Genomic DNA, 19,770 nt, shown 5'->3' on the forward strand with positions numbered 1-19,770 from the left:
TGCCTGACCTTAACCCCATAGAAAATCGATGGGATATTGTGAAGAGGAAGATGTGATATGCCAGACCCAACAATGCAGAAGAGCTGAAGGCCACTATCAGAGCAACCTGAGCTCTCATAACACCTGAGCAGTGCCACAGACTGATCGACTCCATGCCATGCCGCATTGCTGCAGTAATTCAGGCAAAAGGAGCCCCAACTAAGTATTGAGTGCTGTACATGCTCATACTTTTCATGTTCGTACTTTTCAGTTGGCCCAGATTTTTAAAAATCCTTTCTTTGCATTGGTCTTAAGTAATATTCTAATTTTCTGAGATACTGAATTTGGGATTTTCCTTAGTTGTCAGTTATAATCATCAAAATTAAAAGAAATAAATAAACATTTGAAATATATCAGTCTGTGTGTAATGAATGAATATAATATACAAGTTTCAATTTTTGAATGAAATTAGTGAAATAAATCAACTTCTTGATGACATTCTAATTATATGACCAGCACCTGTATATATGATTTTATGCAAATTATTTTTTAAAATAAAAATACATACACAATATAAATTAGAAATTCGAAAAGTTATATATTGGATATTATTTTATGTATATGTTATATAATATAATATTTATAAGTACTTATTATATATACATAATGAATGGGGAAGTCGTGGCCTAATGGTTAGAGTCTGACTAACCCTAAAGCTTGTGGGTTCGATTCTCGGGCTGGCCACGACTGAGGTGCCCTTGAGCAACTCACCGCACCCCCCCTCCCCCCAACTGCTCCCCGGGCGCCGCAGCATAAATGGCTGCCCACTGCTCCGGTTGTGCGTTCACGGTGTGTGTGTGTGTGCACTTTGGATGGGTTAAACGCAGAGAACGAAATCTGAGTATGGGTCACCATACTTAGCCGTATGTCAAGTCACTTGTAGCAGTCGTCAATTGAATAAAATGTATACTCAACACAAACTCCAACCAGTTCAAAAGTCTTAAAGTTAAATCTACATACATGGCAACACGTCCTCACACACTCCTTACACACTCCGCCACATAGCTACTGCGCTGCTAATGACGTCAGACGCACCCAGGAAACGGCCAAGTGCTCAATGCCCTGAAGCGCCCCCCCGCGGCCACCACCTGTGTGTACACACAGTCAAAAGTCCAAATATTTCCTGATTGGTCATGTAGTTTACCAGTTATTCTGTGAGAGGGATATATTTACACAATATTTATGTAGTGCATATATAGCCTTACAGGATTCTGTCGTCATCTCTAGTCCCTGCTATTCATTACACCTTTATTGAATACATGTAGGCTGGGTCTCGAATGAGAAACTTACATCCTAATTAATTAAAGTTTAAACTCTAGTGACAATACTTTTCCAAGCAGCAACCATATATAAATATCTGGAAGAAATTGTCAGCAACGTAAGAAATTGGAGGATAACGTCTTTTACGCGTGTTAAATAAAAGCTATATAGAAAAGTTTGATTCGAATAAAAATAGCGAGTTACGAGCGCCACCTTGTGGTTGAAATGAAATTATAATTAATCTCAGAGATTATTAATAAACCAGTCTCTCCAGTCCGATATGTGGTGCTAAAGCGCTGGGTTTTTGAGAAAACACTCACATCGCAGTGTCGGAAGTGGGATTCATGGTAGTTAGCTTCTTGATCAACGTTAAATAGGTAATTAGATTTGATTCCTATATTTTAGAGTCGTATTATTCTACGTACCTTAATTGATTCCTAAATTGATTCCTAAATTAATTCCTTTAGAGGCGCACGTGAAGCGCTGAAACCGTGATTGTTACATATGCATTTGTAATGAAGTGTTTCCTTAATTAAAATAAACATAACCAAGGCAAACCGTAGACAAACAACTTTCTACTTTTTTTTTTTTTTATTTTATTTTTTTTATACTTGTTCTAGTGTTTATGGGGTTTTCCTCTTTTCTTCCCATGGCAGGAAATGAAACTTCCTATCATATCCTGTCTGCACTTAGATTTAGGTTTTCACCCATTGTTAATCGTTTTCTTTCTTTAGGCATCTTTAGAAATCATTTATGGCCACGGAAGTGACGAGTGAAAGCTCATGGATATCAGTGAGTCCTAGTGGTCTTTGGGAGGTGCACAGAAGGTGGAAAGGGGAGAGAAAGCGAGGAGACGACACACCTCTATTAGGGTCTGTATGCAGAATCAGAGTGCGTCTGAAGAACCACACAGAAGATAATACCCAGCCTGTTAGCGTGGATGAAGCTGTGCTGGAAGTTAGTGACAGTTCTGTGCAGGTTACAGAGTATCCACGCTCACAAGATTCAGTGCTCCAGGTTCCACTGGGCAGGTGGATTTTGCTGTGTGTTGGGGAGGGACAGTGTGACATTATAGAGGGCTGTTTGGAGGGAATGAGAGTTGGAGAGACCTGTGAGGTAAGTGCGAGTTTGAAGCTTGTTGCTGACGGTATCATTTTGACCCCCCCCAGTTGATCGATAGATACATTAATGAACATACCATACAGTCCTTACAGTAACCACCTTAATTCACAGCTAGTAACTAGCAGCAGATGACTGAGTGTTTCTGATGCTACTAGTAACTTCATTTTTCCTTCATTCATCTTCATTAACCCATTTATCCTGGCCAGGGTCATAGTGGATCTGGAGCTTATCTCCAGAAAATCTGGGCAAGGGTTAGAGATGCATCTCGGATTGGAGCATTCCTGTTGCCAGGCCGCTTACCAGCATGTTTTTGGCAGGTGGTAGAAATCCCTCACAGACATGAGAGAACAAGAGAGATTCCACACAGACAGGAGCTCAATATCAAACCAGGTGGTGCAGCGGGTAGATTTGCTACCTCAAATATCCAGAGTCCTGTAAGGTGACAAAGCTACCCTGTTGCATTCCCATGCTGTCTAAAACCATTCATTCATTCATTTTCTACCGCTTATCCGAACTAATATCGGGTCACAGGGAGCCTGTGCCTATCTCGGGCGTCATCTGGCATTAAGGCAGGGTACACCCTGGACGTAGTGCCAACCCATCGCAGGGCACACACACACACACACATTTGCTCACGCAATCACACACACTACTGACAATTTTCCAGAGATGCCAATTAACCTACCAATCGTGTCTTTGGACCGGGGGAGGAAACCGGAGTACCCGGAGGAAACCCCAGAGTCACAGGGAAAACATGCAAACTCCCTGCCCTGTTTGAACAGACCTTTTTTGCCCTGTTTGACTTTGTGAAGTGAATACTTAAACAAATAGAATGTTAATTATTTCAGGTGATTTAAGGTAATGCAATTGTATTATTGTATTATTCAACTGGTTATTATATGGTATAGTTATTGTGATGAATAGTAAGCATTTACATATCAAACATTTAACATGTAATATCTAAACACAGTATAGTTTGCAGAGAGGTGATTTTATTAGAAATTTTATGCACTTTAAATCATGCTGTTTCTTAAAAATGCTGATTCTGTTTCCTTTAGTTCACAGTTAGGGCCCATCAACAGCATGTGAAAATGACACCCAGTGATATTCATGATGTTGGGATAGAGAAGACAGGAGAGGAGCAAGAGAGAAAAAGTGAGTGTTTTTCTCTGCAGCTCCACTCATTCACTTCAGGGAAGGAGTCCTGGCAGATGCTCCCTACAGAGAAGTGGACCTGGGTGCTGTCTCACAAGCAGCGGGGCAGCCAGCGCTTCAGCAACGGAGACATTTGGGGAGCAATGCATTCTTACTGCTGTGCTGTTAAGCTGCTCATTACTCTAAAGAGACATACCAAAGGGAAAGATGGGGTTCCAAATGTTGATGGAAGCCAAGAGCCAAATGCCTGCGATAAGGAAAGTGAGTTAAATAGAGAGACAGTGGCAAAAAGCACCCAGATCCTAACTGAGGAGTATAGGACTATGAAAGCAGAACTCCATACTAATCTTTCCCTGTGTCAGCTCAGGCTTGGCCAGCCAGCAAAAGCCAGGGACAGCAGCAGCAAAGCCACTGCACTAGATCCAGCTAACATTAAAGGCTGGTATCGCCTTGGCCAAGCTTGTCTCCAGCTAGAAGACTTTGAAGAAGCACGTCATGCTTTTGGCAAAGTCCTAGAACTCCAGCCAGGTTCTACCTCTGCCCAAAATGCCTTGAAACAAGTAAATGCTAAGGCAAAAGAGTTTGACAATAAGCTTGGGCAAAGGCTGAGCAAAATGTTTTCCTAAGGATCTGCAAAATCGGGACATGAATTAAATTATTAAAGGCAGTAATAATTTAGTAATAACAGTAATAGCCCAATGTGTATACTTATCAAAAATATACAACACTTTAACATTACAAGAGCCCTAGAAGCTCATGCAGTGATGTGAGGATTATATTGCAAGATATATTGTTCTATGCATGGTGGATGTATTACGGTTGTATGCTGTACAAATGGCAATAAAACTATTTATATTTGTGTAACATGGTTACTGTGTTTGTTTGTATTGTGTTTAAATGTTTAAAACCAAGTGAATTGAAAAATGCCACAGACCACTTTAACATTAATATATCTCAAACAGTCGTGAGAATTATGCCGAGAATTTTATGGTTTTAATTAAAACCTCTTTCATGTCTCTGTGGCGCCCTCTGGTGGACAAAGAGCTGGTTACACCGGCCAATCCGAGCTAGAACTTGACATCTCTCTCGGCCAATCCCTGGTAGTTCGAGCCCACCCAGGGACGAACATTTTCGACTGGTATGTTTAAATGCAGATTTTTATAGTTGAATTCCGTATTCTGAACAGAGAAGAGAATCTCCTTGTACATTCAGGTATCTAATGAGATTCGTAGAGCAAAGTTTACTTCAACTCCAACCATAGCGCATGAAGACAAGGGCTTGTATTATAAATGTATTATAAATGGGTATGTAATCCTCATCAAAGAGAGAAACTGTGCGACCGCATTAAAGTCACTCAGTAGTCATTCATAGTCGTCTCAAGTATTGCAGAAATTGCACACGGTGTCTCGCAGTTGTCTAAAAATTAACGAATGTGCAGTGAAGAATATTTCAATCATCAAGAAACATTCAAACGATTTTAAAATGCCGAAACCCGGGATCGAACCAGGGACCTTTAGATCTTCAGTCTAACGCTCTCCCAACTGAGCTATTTCGGCGATGAAAACTAAGCTTAGAGCCACGCCTCTCGACCTCGTCCTAAGTGGAACCCCTGAAGGCATTAAGTTTGATCATCCAACAGAACACGTCAGGGAAATTATGGGGTTCTGGGTTACGTCAGAAAGCTATGACCGAAAAATATCGGTAAAATTGTACTTCATCTAGTTTTTAAAGCACTGTGACGTCCGACTGCTTCCAAATAAAAACAAGGATATTCTAAAACCACTACAGTGTCATTAAAATACCAGATTCGGTTTACGCCTTATTTGTGACAACTACAAAAAACAGCACAAAAAAGCAAAGAACGTCGAGCAAAGTTTTGTCTGTTCAAGTTTTACGTCACAAAAAATTGCACATGCATAGATTTAGCTTTTATTGCGTTTTAACAGTGACTTTCGTCTCCATTTATATCAAGTTTCCATACAGTGCTCACGGCGGCTTTGTTTACCTTTTAGAACAAGGTTAGTTTAGCTGTCTTCAGTATATGAAGGTAAATTAAGTATACTAACCCTCAAAAGATCATACTATCCTGTTCAAGCTGGATGATGTTTTTTTAATGGATGCATTTAAATAACAGACACGCTAAAACAGGCATATCATTTTCAATACTTTAAGTCAGGTCAACAGCACTCCATGCAGGTAAAAGCAAATTTCAATTTTAATCGTTTGAAGCAAAATAATTTTTTTTTACAATTTTTGTTTACCCATATAGTGTGATGAATATAATCTGAAATAACTACAAGCCACAATTACATTTAAATGTCACATAGAATGGTGCACAGTAACGTACAGTATTACCGTTTCTAAACAATTTTCACATCTATTTCATCTTTCGTTTGGGAACTGTTTTGTCTGACAAGGCTTGGGTGCTACTCAGCTGAAACCATGAGTCCATGATAAGAGTAAATGGGATCACAATCCATAGGACATTCATAAAGACAAAGTAGAACCAGAAATAGATGGGGTGTCCATACTCGCTGTGCATATACCCATCTCTGTGTTCAGTGAAGAAATAGAGCACTGCTCCATACAGCTGACCTATGGACAGAGAAGATTATTGTTAATCTGTTGATACAAGGAGCTGATATAAGTATTCAAACAAAATATCTCACTTACCCTTAAAAAGGACAAATAATGCTAAATAGTATACACTATGTACATATTGCACTGTATGTTTAAGATTCCTCAAAAACCACCATTTCATCATGAGATCATTTTAATCAGAGCGTTTACATACAACACAGATGTATTGCTTTGTTTCTCCTGTCTAGTTTGGCCTATTTAGATAGTACAGGGCTATGGTCTGGGTCGGCAAGGCCTTTTTGAGTTTTGCATTGCATTTGAGTTAGTCAGAGTTTTGCATTGTGCATCTTGATTAAGGTGTTAGACTACCGATCAGAAGGTTGCAAGTTCAAATCCCAGGCCACTGAGTAAAGCACTTAACCTTGAATTGCTCGGTTGTATAAAAAGATATGAATGTAAATCACTCTGGATAAGGGCGTCTACCCAATGCCATGTTAATGATCAGATAAAAACGAGAAAGTCTTCAATCTATTAAATGTTTCCAGACTCAAACTTTGATGCCTTTGCTCTAGATGAAACCCTATATGATTTGACTTAATAATGAACTTAATTACCTGCTTATATAACAAATACATATAGATAAAGCATTTAGATGAATAAAAGAAAGAAAAAAACATCTCACCTAGAGACACAATGAGCTGTAGAACAAATCTGTAGGAATGATTATACAAGAAGGCCACAACAATCCACAGACTGAAAGGTCCCCATAGACATGCAGTCACTGTCTCCATGCACACAGTGAAATTATCTGCTCTAGAAAGAAGACAGAGGAAGAAAGTTGTGAAAAAGGTAGACCCAGCACAGCATAAATTACAGAACACAAGTTATGTTTACAACTTACATGACATATCTGCTATCACCTTTTGAATATTCCTTCCCTGTGGAAGACAAAGAAAATTCATACTGACAGGAAATACAATATCAACTGGATACACAGATACAACTGTTGTGATATTACTTCAGACATATCCAACATTTTTTGCAATTTCGTTTTATGGATTGAAGGTTTGGATGGTCATAAGGGTCCCAATATATACAAATCCAGAGATTCTATTTTGTTTTATTCATTTAAATATTACATTTATTCATTTACATATTAATAGGCTTACTGAATACTGAATGAGGACACATTCCATGGGGTGCCAACCCATTGCAGGGCACAATCATGCACAAACTCACATTCTACAGACAAGTTTAAAAGGGCAATTGGGCAATTTGGACAGGGGAGGAAAACAGACTACCGGGAGAAAACCTGAAAATCCAAACCCCGATCTGGAGAGTGTGAAGTAAATGTGCTAACCACTAGTCTTTCAAAAACTAGTTTAGAATTCTTATGATTAAGTCTCATATGATTAAAATGTATGGCATTTTACAGTGTGCAAGAATTTTAAGTCTTAAATATTCACTCACAAAGTTGAGAAAGGAAGCTCTGATCTGCTGGAATGATGGTGTAGTACAGAGAGAACCAACCCTCAATGACACCATGGATAAAGCCACAGACGGTAAACCAGCACAGTGCTAACCTTCTCCAGCTACTCAGTCTTCCTCCACCCATGCTCTTTCCTGTCAAAGTCCAGGCTAACAACATCAACAATCCTGACACAGTGAAAAGGAACGTGACGATCTCTAACATTGAGCGCTCATTTTCTGTGTAGTTTGGAATGGACAGATCCCTGGGCCAGTAAGGATGACTTATAGTTTCAGCTGTCATCTTTGAAATCTGCAAAGACACAGAGTTTATCACAAGATATTCAGGCATTATCGTATGAAAAACAACACACCAGTTACTTGCTCAAATTCTGCTTTTCAGATAATCTCTTCAACAAGTCACACACTGGCATGCTTGTATCAACACTTGTCGAAAATACATTCACACGGTTGTATCAACAAATGTATCAACATTTCTGCAAAACATTATGGGAATTCATACGAAGACAGTTGCACAAATGTTACTTTAATATTTCTCTTGAACAAATTCAAACATATCAATGCGCCTCCAGTTTTGCACTTATCCCATTGAAATGTGGAGCAAAGGTCATTTGTGCACCTGTAGACATGGCTGGGAAAAAAGTTGTTTGAGTGCCTGACCCTTGAAACTCGAGGGAACACACCGTCCAAGCAACCTTATCTTCCGTAACTGGCTCCTGGTGTTTAATGCATGCATTTTCTGACATCACTGCTGTATAGTAGCAGCAGTAAATGTTAATTAAAGTCAATGTACCTTTTAGGAATCAAGACGAGCTAAGCCAATAAAGAAATGTTGATTACTAAAGTAGCTGACGATCATGTGTTGGCTCATGTACACGTTTGATGTGGACATGGTTCTGCTTTATTACTATGAGCCATCTGGAAAAAGGTACTGAAGTGTTTGGGCCCTTACAACCAGACTGTGTAACAGTTTCTTTCCACAAGCCATCAGACTCCACAATAACTGAACTGTACTGAGCACAACATGCACATCAACTGTACACTAAATACACACACACACTTCCAATATATATCCATCAATCTGTTTACATGCTGTTTTTGCACACTTTTTGCCCTTTGCACATGCTGTCTCACAGTTCAGTCGTTTACTGTTTTGCACAGTCCTTCACAATATCTCAGGTAACTTCTGCTATAACACTGTGTTCATTCTAGTATTTCTGCACATGTAATATTGTTTGAACATACAGTATTTACACTGGTTAGGGCCGTTTCTCTCTATTGTATATGGTGTATTGTCTTGTAATATTTTGTCTTTTGTCCTGCACTGTCCTTTTGTGTTTTGTCCTGCACTGTTTGCACCAGGTCACACAGATGCACTTTATGTATATAGGACTAACTTACTAAGTCCTTATAGCTCTGTCTTTGCTTTTATATTACACTATTATGGTCCCGGAGAAACGTGTACCGCAACAGCTATATATGGTTGAAATGACAGTAAAAGCTACTTGACTTGAGATGAGTCCTGCACGTGTTTAATAAAGAGATCTTAATAAAGAGCCTCAGTAATATCAGTGCAAAATATCCAGCTGTAAACCAGCAGGGTAAAAAATGAACAAAAAAGGAAAAATAAACGAACCACTTAATTATGTTATAGATATTTATTTAGTCTACTCTGCGACAACTTAAATAAAATACACCAGTTATTCAAAAAAAAAACATTTTTATTACGAATTATTTCTTCATTCTAAACTTACCTTGGATTTCAAACACAATTAGTATCCATCAAAATGCACGACAGATAAAGAGGACCGAGATTAAAACACCCACGGCCAAGTTTATGAACCAAACATGTCATAAATATCAGTGAACTTGTATAAACATATCGCGCCATACAGTTACAGCCCACTACAATATACTCCGTGACCAATAAACACTCGCGGTACTGTGGAGCCAGACAGCCAGTAAAAGAACACTCGCGATTTTACTGGACGATAAACTCGGAACACGATTACGTCAATGAAAATGGTGAATCAGGATTGGTTACAAACATCAAAAGGTTGGACCATGCTGAATAGATAAACCCAAGCACATGTTTTAAATTATATTTTTTATCCATTAAACATACACCCTGTTTGTGCTGATTTGTGGTGCTTTTGTCCAACCTCATCATAATATCCCACTGCATTGCGCAGGTGTGTTCATAAAACTTAATAATATATAATAATTAAATAAATTTTGTATTTAATTTATTTATATGCCCTTAAAAAACATCCAGTTTTAAACTACATGTAGCATGTGTTGATAGGGTACACTGTTAGCATATTTTGACAGGTTATCTTATGATCAGAGAATGCATCAAGTATTAAAATCATTCAAATCAGATGAGCAATAGTACATCCTAAATGAAACTCGTGCTATGTAATCACTGCATTTATAGGTATCCTAAATGCAGGTACTACCATAATAATACGTAATAATACATAATAATACATAATAATACGTAGAAAATCTGAAGCTTTGAAAATGAATAAGTTAGCCGCACTATTTTCTTTGCCGTGACCCGGATTCGAACCGGGGTTGCTGCGGCCACAACGCAGAGTACTAACCACTATACGATCACGGCAAGCTATCGCGGCGGTGAAAACACTCTGAAAGGATAGCCTAAAGAGTATGAGCTACGAGCTATAGCTACTTACGTTATAAACGAATTTCGTTTTGATGCATTTTATTGTAGTGTATGTAGTGTAGTTAAACCAGAGCGTCACATCTTCACTATCTTGAACAATGTCAGGTTTTTTAGCTATATATATATATATATATATATATATATATATATATATTAGTACTCTTTATATATATAAATAGATAGATAAATAGATATAAATAAAATATTTTAATTGAGACAACTCAATTAAAAAAGGCAACGGATTAATTTATTAGAAATAGAAAAGCAAAGCTACTGTAAAAGTTTTAGGTCCCTAAACTGCCCTTGAGTACGACGTGACATTTTGCTGAACAGTTTAACTACACGCCAAACTCAATTAAACAATGTTGATTACTTACGTGTTTAGTTGAAGCGGGTGAAACAGGAAAAGCTTATAAGCGAGTCTAGAACACGTGCGTTAATACTGACATAATATGCAAATAAGCAATTAACTGGGCATAGTATTGTTAATAGATTGATATAATAGATAATATTGATAATTTATTGAAACATTATAATAAGTTATAATGACCGAAGAAGACACAAATAATAAGTCCCATATGGTCTAGCGGTTAGGATTCCTGGTTTTCACCCAGGCGGCCCGGGTTCGACTCCCGGTATGGGAATGACTGTTTTTCTTTTTTTAATTATCATAAGAATGAGAACATTTAAAAATTGCTTTTATTTAATGATAAGAAAGCACTGCCTATAAATTACGCGTATTTTTTTTTGCATGGTTCACTTGTGGGGTTTTATTTTATAAACGTGTCCGTTGCTTGCAGTCACAGAAACTCGGAAGTATCGTCATCACTTATCAGCTGACTCTTGATGTCATGTGACCTCAATGGCGACGCGGTGAACGGAGAAAATACAACCGAACAAACAGTGAAACGCACAAATAATGAAGCTTTATCACAGTATTTGAATTATTCTGTCATACTGCACGAACCTGAATGGACCTTTCTTAATTCTCAAGCCACGAATCACACGTGTTTGGAAATGGGTCTAGATGCTGCCTCTCTGAGATTAGACCAACATTTACTTTATTTTATGGATCAGCTTGAAATTTTGGAAGAGAAAAGACAAAAACTTAACACACTCATAGAAGATGTGAGAAACTGAAAATGTTATCTGTATTTTAGTTGAGTATTAATTTTGTTTTTCTATTTTTAAACCAGTCTAATGCGTCTTTTCACAGGGATGGTTTAACATTTCCAAGGCCCGGTACTCGATGGGGAACAAGCAAGTCTCAGCTTTGCAGTATGCCAGTGAGATGGAGCCACTTGTACATGTTCATGCCAGGTGCTTCTAGATATTTCTGTAATTTATTGATGTATATTTTATATATATCTATACATATATTTTTTTCCTTCTTTTTTTTATCAACAAAAATGTAGATACAGTTTAAGATAATCATAAATTGTGGAAGCAAATAGCTTCCTGAAGACTAATATGTCTCAGGGCCTGTGCATAGAAGTGCTTGTACATTTTGTTTCTTTGGTTTTGCAATGCGTTAGCTGCAGTTTTTACAGGCACTGGTTGCTATTTAGTATTGTAGTATTTAGATTTAGGGTATGAAATGTTGGAGCAATTTGGAGAGTTATTTTTTTCTTGAATGTTTACTTTACATTTGTGTATTTATGTCTGACATTCAGCCGGTCAGAAAAAGGTGAAGCGGAATTCAAGTGTGAGAGAATAGGTATTGAAGATGAAGAACTAAAAAGGAGTGAAACAGTAGAGAGCATTGGAGCAGCAGATGGAGGTAGGACTGAAATTTATGATTTTCTATCATTTTATGCATGGAAAAATGATTGTGTTGGCTATATGATTGGGTCAGAGCAGCTCCAAAACTGTAGTTCTTGTGGGGTGTTCTCGGTCTGCAGCAGTCAGGATCAACAGGGTCATAGGTGGGCTTATTGATGCATGTGTTGAGCAAAAGCTGGCTGTGTGGTGTGGTCTGATCCAACAGACAAGCTTCTGTTGCTGTAAAAGGTAATGCTGGTTCTGATGGAAAGGTGTAAGAATGGGTATGGGGCTGCAGATCAGTTAGGGGAACGTGCCAACAATGAGCATCAAAAGAAAGTGCCAACAGCGTGCATCAGAACTTTTCCATGGAGCAAAGGAATAAGGTGGCCTGGTCTGATGCGTAGATCACCTGGGGAACACATGGCAACAGGATGCACTATCACTATACTATTTTGTCTTGTATAGCATAGTGTTATTTATGTCTGTACTTTTGAGAGTCACAAACAGATGGAACCAAATTCCTTGTTTGTGTCAACACACTTGGCCAGTAAATCTGATTCTGATTCTGACTATGTGAAGAAGTCAATGTTCTGCTGGAAAACCTTAGGTCCTGCCATCCATGTGGATGTTACTTTGACATGTACTACCCACCTAAGCATTGCAGACCATGTACACCCTGTTGTGAACTTTTTCAGAGAAGATCAGGCCACTTGCATTTCCTTGTGCAGTAGTCTTTATTCTAAAGACACGATGAACATGGGTCTTCAAGTCAGAACATACTGGTACGGGTGCTGCAGTCATCTAGTCTTACTTAAAGTTGTAATGCATTGTAATTATACACATTTTAGGGGCAGTCCCTTCAGATATAAACAAAACACTCATGTAACAATCAAAGCATGAAAGCATGTAACAGTCACACACCAAATCCTGGAATTTCACCACCCTTAATCCCACCAGCATAACAGTCTTACTCAGACCACTTTATTATCATAAAAATGAGTTCATCCTTTATGCTTGGCATTCCTTCTTGACTCAGACCTTGAAGTGTATCATGTTCAAATGGCCACCTTACACAATGGGACAAATGGCAAGAAGAGACAGATGATGTCCTGAGTTCCCTTGCACTTTTCTTTCATATTAATGTGAGACAGGAACCACAGGACTAATGTAAAGTTTTTATTTAACTAGCATTGTCACTTGATTTGGCTTCTACATGATCAAACAATAGTACACTAGAAATAAAAGGAAATAAAATGACTTAAAGGGTTGTGGGAAAATAATTTTAATGGAAACAGTATTCCCTAATGGCTGTGCTAACATCTTGGTGCCAGATACCACAGCACACCTTCAGGGGTCTAGTGTAGTCTATGCCTCAATGGGTCAGGACTGTTTTGAAGTACTGTATTGACTGTATTGTATTAAAAGCCAAACTGAAGTCGACAAAGAGAATCCATATGTCCCTGGGCAGTCAAGGTGTTGCAGAATGTAGTGCAGCCCAATGTTGACTGCGTCGTTCATTGATCTGTTTGCCTGGTAGGCAAACTGTAGGCAAAATGCATCCAGCATCTGTTCTGTTACAGTCTTTCGGTGGGCCAATACCATCTGTTGAAAGGTATTCATGACGACAGAGGGGTGGGTGTGGGGTGAGGGATCTCTTGTAGTTTGTGATATCTTGCAGGCCTTTCCACACTGGTGCAGGATTTTTAGATGAAAACCTGCTGTTCAGTGTAGCTTATTTTGGCTATTCTGATCTCTTTTGTCAGTAGGTGACCTGCTTGCTTATACAGGGCTTTGTCCTTTCCTCTGTAGGCATCTTCCTTGGCATGTCGAAGTTTTTTCAGTTTGGCTGTGAACCATGGCTTGTTGTAACTGAATTTGTAGAATTTTTTGGTTGGCACTAGAGGTCTTCTCGGGTCGAAAGAATGTACCCGACCCGAATCACTTTTTACCCGAACCCGATGTGCATAATTTTATTTTTTTTTTAAGAAAGACCCGACCCGAGACAAACCCGAAAAAATTAGATCTGAGTCCGACCCGACCCGTTGGCAATTTTTTTTTTAACCCGACTGGACCCGAATGTTGCATAATTCTACACTAATGTAACCGCTAGAGCGTGGATTCAAAATTGATTGACAGGTCTGTTTCAACGAAAATTAGCTTACCGCCAGCCACATGTCACAAGTGGTCTTGGCAAACAGAGGAGAGGTTGGAAAAGGACTCGAGTCGATGCACACACACGAGATACAGTAGTTCGGGTTTTCTCGGGTCCGTTCAGTAAAAACACATTCATTTTAAATTACCTGAGACCTGATGCCGCTATTATTAGACTCGACCCCTGTCCGTGGCACACGTGAAACATTTATACCCGAACCCGCTCGGGTCGGACCTCGGGTTTTTGGATCTAAGTGGACCCGTGAAGACCTCTAGTTGGCACACTCACGTTGGCCTGTGGTGGGATGTAGACTCTGTTCAGAGTGAATTGCCACGGTGAATAAAATGGTTTGCAGTTTGTGAACAGTGATTCCAATTTTGGGCTGCAGTATTTATTCTGAACTGTGACATCTGTGCACCAATGTTCGCTAATGTAGAAACATTTTCCACGCCTTTCATTTTACCAATAGCTCCGTTACTCAATCCACTCTGTGGAAGTGGAAGCCCGAGAGAAGTAACCCACTATCCGGGATTGAGTGACTGAGCCAAGTTTCGGTAAAGCAGAGAGAAATAGAAAACAAGTTTCTAGTAAACATCAGAGCATGCAAAGTCTTTGTTTGTTCTGTTAAGAAGAATTAGTTCACATCCATTTTGTTCGGCAATGAGCGGAGGTTTGCTAGGTGAATCGATGGGAGCGCAGTTGTAAATCCCTTCTGTCGTAGCTTTACTAGCATGCTGGTGGGGCACTAGTAAAGCTACTCCATGTACCATAGAGAGCAGCTCCTCCTCCGACTAAGAGCTCCAAAAAACTTTCCGGGTTTGTAAAAACTGGTGAAAAAGTGTCTGGAGTGAACTACCCGATGTTAAGCAGTTTTTCTCTATTGTAAGTTATCACGGGAGGGTGACCAAACACACAGACCATAAACAAAAAGAAAGAAAGTACTAGAGAGAGTCGTGCTGAGGCTGCAATCCGCGGCACCATCTTGTCATCTTGTACAGTCCCAACATGTTTATAATATAAAAATACTTTTATTTTCAGGGCTCAGAAGGCGAGTAAACGTTAAAAAGAAGGAAAACATGGAAGAAAAAGACACTTCAAAAGATGAATGTGAGAAGGAACCTCAATTAAATACAAAGAGTGAGAAATCTCAAGGTCAGCATCAAGATCCTATGAAATGGTTTGGGATCCTTGTACCACAAAACCTTAAGCAAGCTCAGGCAGCCTTTAGAGAAGGTAAGTGTAAAACTATGGAAAATTAGAATAAACACAGACCTGCAATCAGCAGTTTTTAATATAATATATATAATACGTATATTATAGTAAATTGTAACCTGTTAGAAGACCAACATTTGTGTAAAAAACTGATGTGTGGACATGTTAGTTTTTACTTGTAACAATGTTTAGGCTATTTATTAGAATTACTTATTATGCCAATTTGTTCTTTAATAATGTTGTCTAGTAAACTTCTAAAAGAAACTTACTGAATTTCCTTGTGGTCCATAGAAACATTTTTATTAATCTTTACAGTTTTACAGTTTTTCCCTGTGCATTCAAATTGTATTTATTTTGTTCCATTGTTGCAGTTATTACTCTAGCAGCTGAGATCTCAACCCTGCAGAGTGCAATTGTGAAAACTAGATTGGAGATGCAGACTCTGATGAAGGATAAACAGAAGATTGCTTCTGAATTGAAAGAATAATGCATTGCACATGAGTGTTTTAATTATTTCCCAAGTTAATTTTTCAGATGTTACACCCATCCCTTTTATGTACTTCAGTGTGAGTGATAAATGGTAATTGACAAAAGTCAAATTGACAAAAGCGTGTCTACACAACTATATGGCTACCTCCCTGTTAACCAGGGACAGTATTGGAAAATATTAATAAATCTGAACACTTTTTCTAACTGAATTTTGCTTTTTTTTCTACATTGAATTTCTGACAAATGGATGTCTCCCCATTCCCCAACGAAATAAACTAAGGTGACTTTTAATCACTTAGATCACCAAGAGGAATCCCTGAAAGGATACTTCAATAAATACTTAAATAGTGTTGCTTGAAAGTTTGTGAACCCTTAATAAACATGTCTATATGTCTACATAAATATGACCCAAAACATCGTCAGATTTTCACACAAGTCCTAAAAGTAAACAAAGTCAATCAAACAAATGTATTCTATTTCTTCATTGTGTTATTTCGAAAAATGATCCAGCAAATGTATGTGAACCTTTGTGGAGCAATAACCGCAAGTAAATTTTCCAGTATGTCTTGGAAAAAAATGTATTCCATTCCTAATTACAAAACTGTTTCAGCACTGGGATTGTCAAGTCAAGTCAAGAAGCTTTTATTGTCATTTCAACCATATATAGCTGTTGCAGTACACAGTGAAATGAGACAACGTTTCTCCAGGATCAAGGTGCTACATAAAACAAAGACAGGGCTAAGGACATGTAAGTAGTCTTAGCCACATAAAGTGCAACTGTGAAACCTGGTGCAAACAGTGCAGGACAAAAAACAGTGCAGACATAAAGTTACAAGACAATACAAAAAGTACAAAAAATGCAATACACAAAAGACAATAAACAGTAACAGAAACAGTGCTGACTGACCAGTGTAAATACTGAATGTTCAAACAATATTTTGTGCAGTAACATTAGAATGAACACAGTTTCTTAGCAGCAGGTCCTTTGGATAATATATAGAGTTGTGCAAAAAACAGCAAATGACTGAAATATTGTATAGTATGTGTGTAATGGCTGACTATTGTAATGGTACAATATTGTAATGGTACAATATGTGCAAAAACAGCTGAAATGTTGGACAGTATGTGCAAAAACAGCAGTGTGTGTGTTTTGTGAGGATCTATGCAGTCCATACAGATGATGTGTGTTTGTTGTGCTCAGTATAGTACAGTTCAGTTATTGAGAAGTCTGATGGCTTGTGGGAAGAAACTGTTACGCAGTCTGGTCGTGAGGGCCCGAATGCTTCGGTACCTTTTTCCAGACGGCAGGAGGGTGAAGAATGTGTGTGAGGGGTGTGTGGGGTCATCGACAATGCTGTTGGCTTTGCGGATGCAGCATGTGGTGTAAGTGTCAATGATAGAGGGAAGAGAGACCCCAATGATCTTCTCCGCTGTCCTCACTATCCGCTGCAGGGTTTTGCGGTCCGAGATCGTACAGTTCTCAAACCAGACAGTGATGCAGCTGCTCAGGATGCTCTCAATGGTCCCTCTGTAAAACATGGTCAGGATGGGGGGAGGGAGATGTGCCTTTCTCAGCCTTCGGAGGAAGTAGAGACGCTGCTGGGCTTTTTTGGTGATGGCGCTGGTGTTGAGTGACCAGGTGAGGTTCTCCGCTAGATGAACACCAAGAAATTTGTTGCTCTTGACGATCTTTACAGATGATCCGTCGATGTTCAACAGAGTTTGGTGGGTATTGTAAGAAATTACAGATAAATGCACCCAGATTCCACTCCAAGATACACATTGAAAAGAGCTCATTCCTAAAAAAAAAAAAAGCTTACGTATCATAAGGTAATGCGTTTAAAACTCTATGAATCAATTGATTCAATCATTAGTATGGGAGCGGAAGCAGGAAAGCAGGGTCTATGTGACTGCAATTACCATTTAAAGTGACCATTTGGTAACAATTATAAAAATACCAAGCCAAGTTGTACGTGACCATGATTAACATTTTAAGACATCCGGCTAGACAACAAGTTGTATCCCACCCATTTGGGAGGCATTCAGTTATTACGCTCAATACACATTCAAAGCAGAAGCTTATTTAAACTACAAAGAGGAAAACTATAAAAAGCAGGATTTGTCCTGGGTTTTTACTGACTCCAGTGAACCCAAGGTACTTCATGTATTTTGTCACTGCTATACTGGAATAAACTTCTTTTTTCTTCATTAAGATCTTCAACCTCATTGTTTTATTTTCACACTTTTTTTTTATTTATTACAGTATCATGACATGAATTGATTGCTTCAGCACCTTTCATAACATTCATTTTGGATTAGGTACACTATAATCAAAGTTTTGGTTGACTTTGAATTGGCCTTTCCAAATAATCATCTTTATCCCTTTTAAATAATTTTTTGGTAGACAGACTTGTGGTCTTTATATTTCTGAATTCAATGATGGCAAACTGTCGTGGAACAGATGAAGCATTACAGGCCCAAAGCATGATACTTTCACCACCATGTTTCACAGATAGTATAAGGTTATTAATACTTCTCATTTAAACCAAAAATTTGTACTTTGGTCTCATTTGTCCACAAATTTTTTTCCAAAAAATCATCTGGCTTGTCCACTTGATATGTATGGGCATGTCATGGTACGAACTTCATGGTATGAACTTCATGTTCTTTTTGGAGAGTAATGAGGTTAATGGCTTTCTCCTTGCAACTCTGCCATACACACCAACGTTGTTCAGTTTTTATGATGACAGACTCACGGACATTAACATTAGCCAAAGTTAGAAAGGCCTTTAATTGCTTATAAGCTACCCTGTATTCCGTTCTGACCCAACAGACATGTCTTGCTTTTGGAGTGATCTTTTTTGGTTGACCACTTCTGGGAAGGGTAGCAATGGACTTAAATTTGTGAATTCTTTAGAGATGGCTTTGTAACCTGTTCCAGCCTGATGGGCAAAATTCACTCTTTTTCTCTTTCTAAGTCCTCAGAAATCTCTCTTGTTTATGCCATGATTCACTTCCACAAACATGTGTCGTGAATATGAAGAATTTGATATATCCATCCATCCATCCATCCATTTTCTAACGCTTATCCGGGGCCGGGTCACGGGGGCAGCAGTCTAAGCAGGGATGCCCAGACTTCCCTCTCCCCAGACACTTCCTCCAGCTCTTCCGGGGGAATACCGAGGCGTTCCCAGGCCAGCCGAGAGACATAGTCCCTCCAGCGTGACCTAGGTGTTCCCCGGGGCCTCCTCCCTGTTGGACATGCCCGGAACACCTCCCCAGGGAGGCGTCCAGGAGGCATCCGAAACAGATGCCCGAGCCACCTCAGCTGACCCCTCTCAATGTGGAGGAGCAGCGGCTCTACTCTGAGCTCCTCCCGAGTGACTGAGCTCCTCACCCTATCTCTAAGGGTGTGCCCAGCCACCCTGCGGAGGAAACTCATTTCGGCCGCCTGTATACGGGATTTTGTCCTTTCGGTCATGACCCAAAGCTCATGACCATAGGTGAGGGTAGGAACGTAGATCGACTGGTAAATAGAGAGCTTCGCCTTGCGGCTCAGCTCTTTCTTCACCACAACAGATCGGTATATCGACCACATCACTGCAGAAGATACACCGATCCGCCTGTCAGAAGATCAGAACCCCAAGATACTTAAACTCCTCCACTTGAGGCACTCTCCACCAACCTGATATATGATTGGTCTTAAAATGAAACAGGACACTCACTGACACCTGATTGTCATCCCATTTATTGAAAACAGAGTTTCAATAAGAAAGAGTTTCAACAGAGACTGAAATTGAGGGTCTTCAAATTGAATACTAAT

At 39.1% G+C, this 19,770-nt stretch overlaps 3 protein-coding genes and 3 non-coding genes across 6 annotated transcripts; 3 read left to right on the forward strand and 3 right to left on the reverse strand.

Moving 5' to 3' along the window:
• The first annotated feature begins 1,543 nt into the window (after positions 1-1,543).
• On the forward strand, positions 1,544-4,435 carry fkbpl (FKBP prolyl isomerase like). The gene is made up of 3 exons (XM_027170279.2): positions 1,544-1,676; positions 2,034-2,415; positions 3,480-4,435. Exons 2-3 carry the CDS (start codon positions 2,053-2,055, stop codon positions 4,200-4,202), a joined length of 1,086 nt encoding a protein of 361 aa, XP_027026080.2. The 5' UTR covers positions 1,544-1,676; positions 2,034-2,052; the 3' UTR covers positions 4,203-4,435.
• A 624-nt stretch (positions 4,436-5,059) lies between these two features.
• Positions 5,060-5,132, reverse strand: trnaf-gaa. The gene has a single exon. It is a non-coding gene; the product is annotated as a tRNA-Phe (tRNA).
• Positions 5,133-5,773: 641 nt separating this feature from the next.
• On the reverse strand, positions 5,774-9,574 carry LOC113658103 (EBP cholestenol delta-isomerase). Its single transcript, XM_027170291.2, has 5 exons — positions 9,399-9,574; positions 7,627-7,936; positions 7,058-7,094; positions 6,839-6,969; positions 5,774-6,171 (listed from the first exon to the last, which is right to left on the reverse strand). Exons 2-5 carry the CDS (start codon positions 7,925-7,927, stop codon positions 5,954-5,956), a joined length of 687 nt encoding a protein of 228 aa, XP_027026092.2. The 5' UTR covers positions 7,928-7,936; positions 9,399-9,574; the 3' UTR covers positions 5,774-5,953.
• Positions 9,575-10,195: 621 nt separating this feature from the next.
• On the reverse strand, positions 10,196-10,267 carry trnah-gug. The gene has a single exon. It is a non-coding gene; the product is annotated as a tRNA-His (tRNA).
• A 635-nt stretch (positions 10,268-10,902) lies between these two features.
• On the forward strand, positions 10,903-10,974 carry trnae-uuc. Its single transcript has one exon. It is a non-coding gene; the product is annotated as a tRNA-Glu (tRNA).
• ccdc115 (coiled-coil domain containing 115) lies at positions 10,964-16,307 on the forward strand. Its single transcript, XM_027170246.2, has 5 exons — positions 10,964-11,458; positions 11,547-11,650; positions 12,004-12,110; positions 15,285-15,479; positions 15,830-16,307. Exons 1-5 carry the CDS (start codon positions 11,177-11,179, stop codon positions 15,943-15,945), a joined length of 804 nt encoding a protein of 267 aa, XP_027026047.2. The 5' UTR covers positions 10,964-11,176; the 3' UTR covers positions 15,946-16,307.
• Positions 16,308-19,770: the final 3,463 nt, after the last annotated feature.

Source organism: Tachysurus fulvidraco, chromosome 23 (genome assembly GCF_022655615.1).
Source record: "Tachysurus fulvidraco isolate hzauxx_2018 chromosome 23, HZAU_PFXX_2.0, whole genome shotgun sequence".
Classification (NCBI taxonomy): Eukaryota; Metazoa; Chordata; class Actinopteri; order Siluriformes; family Bagridae; genus Tachysurus; species Tachysurus fulvidraco.

What these genes read in the sequence shown, in the direction of transcription:
- fkbpl (XM_027170279.2), top strand. Translation starts at nt 2,053, where the DNA reads ATGGCCACGGAAGTGACGAGTGAAAGCTCATGGATATCAGTGAGTCCT. An exon ending in GAGTTGGAGAGACCTGTGAG is followed by an intron (nt 2,416 to 3,479) that starts GTAAGTGCGAGT and finishes TGTTTCCTTTAG; the next exon opens with TTCACAGTTAGGGCCCATCA.
- LOC113658103 (XM_027170291.2), bottom strand. Translation starts at nt 7,927, where the DNA reads ATGACAGCTGAAACTATAAGTCATCCTTACTGGCCCAGGGATCTGTCC. An exon ending in GGTGATAGCAGATATGTCAT is followed by an intron (nt 6,970 to 7,057) that starts GTAAGTTGTAAA and finishes TCTTCTTTCTAG; the next exon opens with AGCAGATAATTTCACTGTGT. An exon ending in ACAGCTCATTGTGTCTCTAG is followed by an intron (nt 6,172 to 6,838) that starts GTGAGATGTTTT and finishes CTCTGTCCATAG; the next exon opens with GTCAGCTGTATGGAGCAGTG.
- ccdc115 (XM_027170246.2), top strand. Translation starts at nt 11,177, where the DNA reads ATGTCATGTGACCTCAATGGCGACGCGGTGAACGGAGAAAATACAACC. An exon ending in CTTGTACATGTTCATGCCAG is followed by an intron (nt 11,651 to 12,003) that starts GTGCTTCTAGAT and finishes TCTGACATTCAG; the next exon opens with CCGGTCAGAAAAAGGTGAAG. An exon ending in TCAGGCAGCCTTTAGAGAAG is followed by an intron (nt 15,480 to 15,829) that starts GTAAGTGTAAAA and finishes CCATTGTTGCAG; the next exon opens with TTATTACTCTAGCAGCTGAG.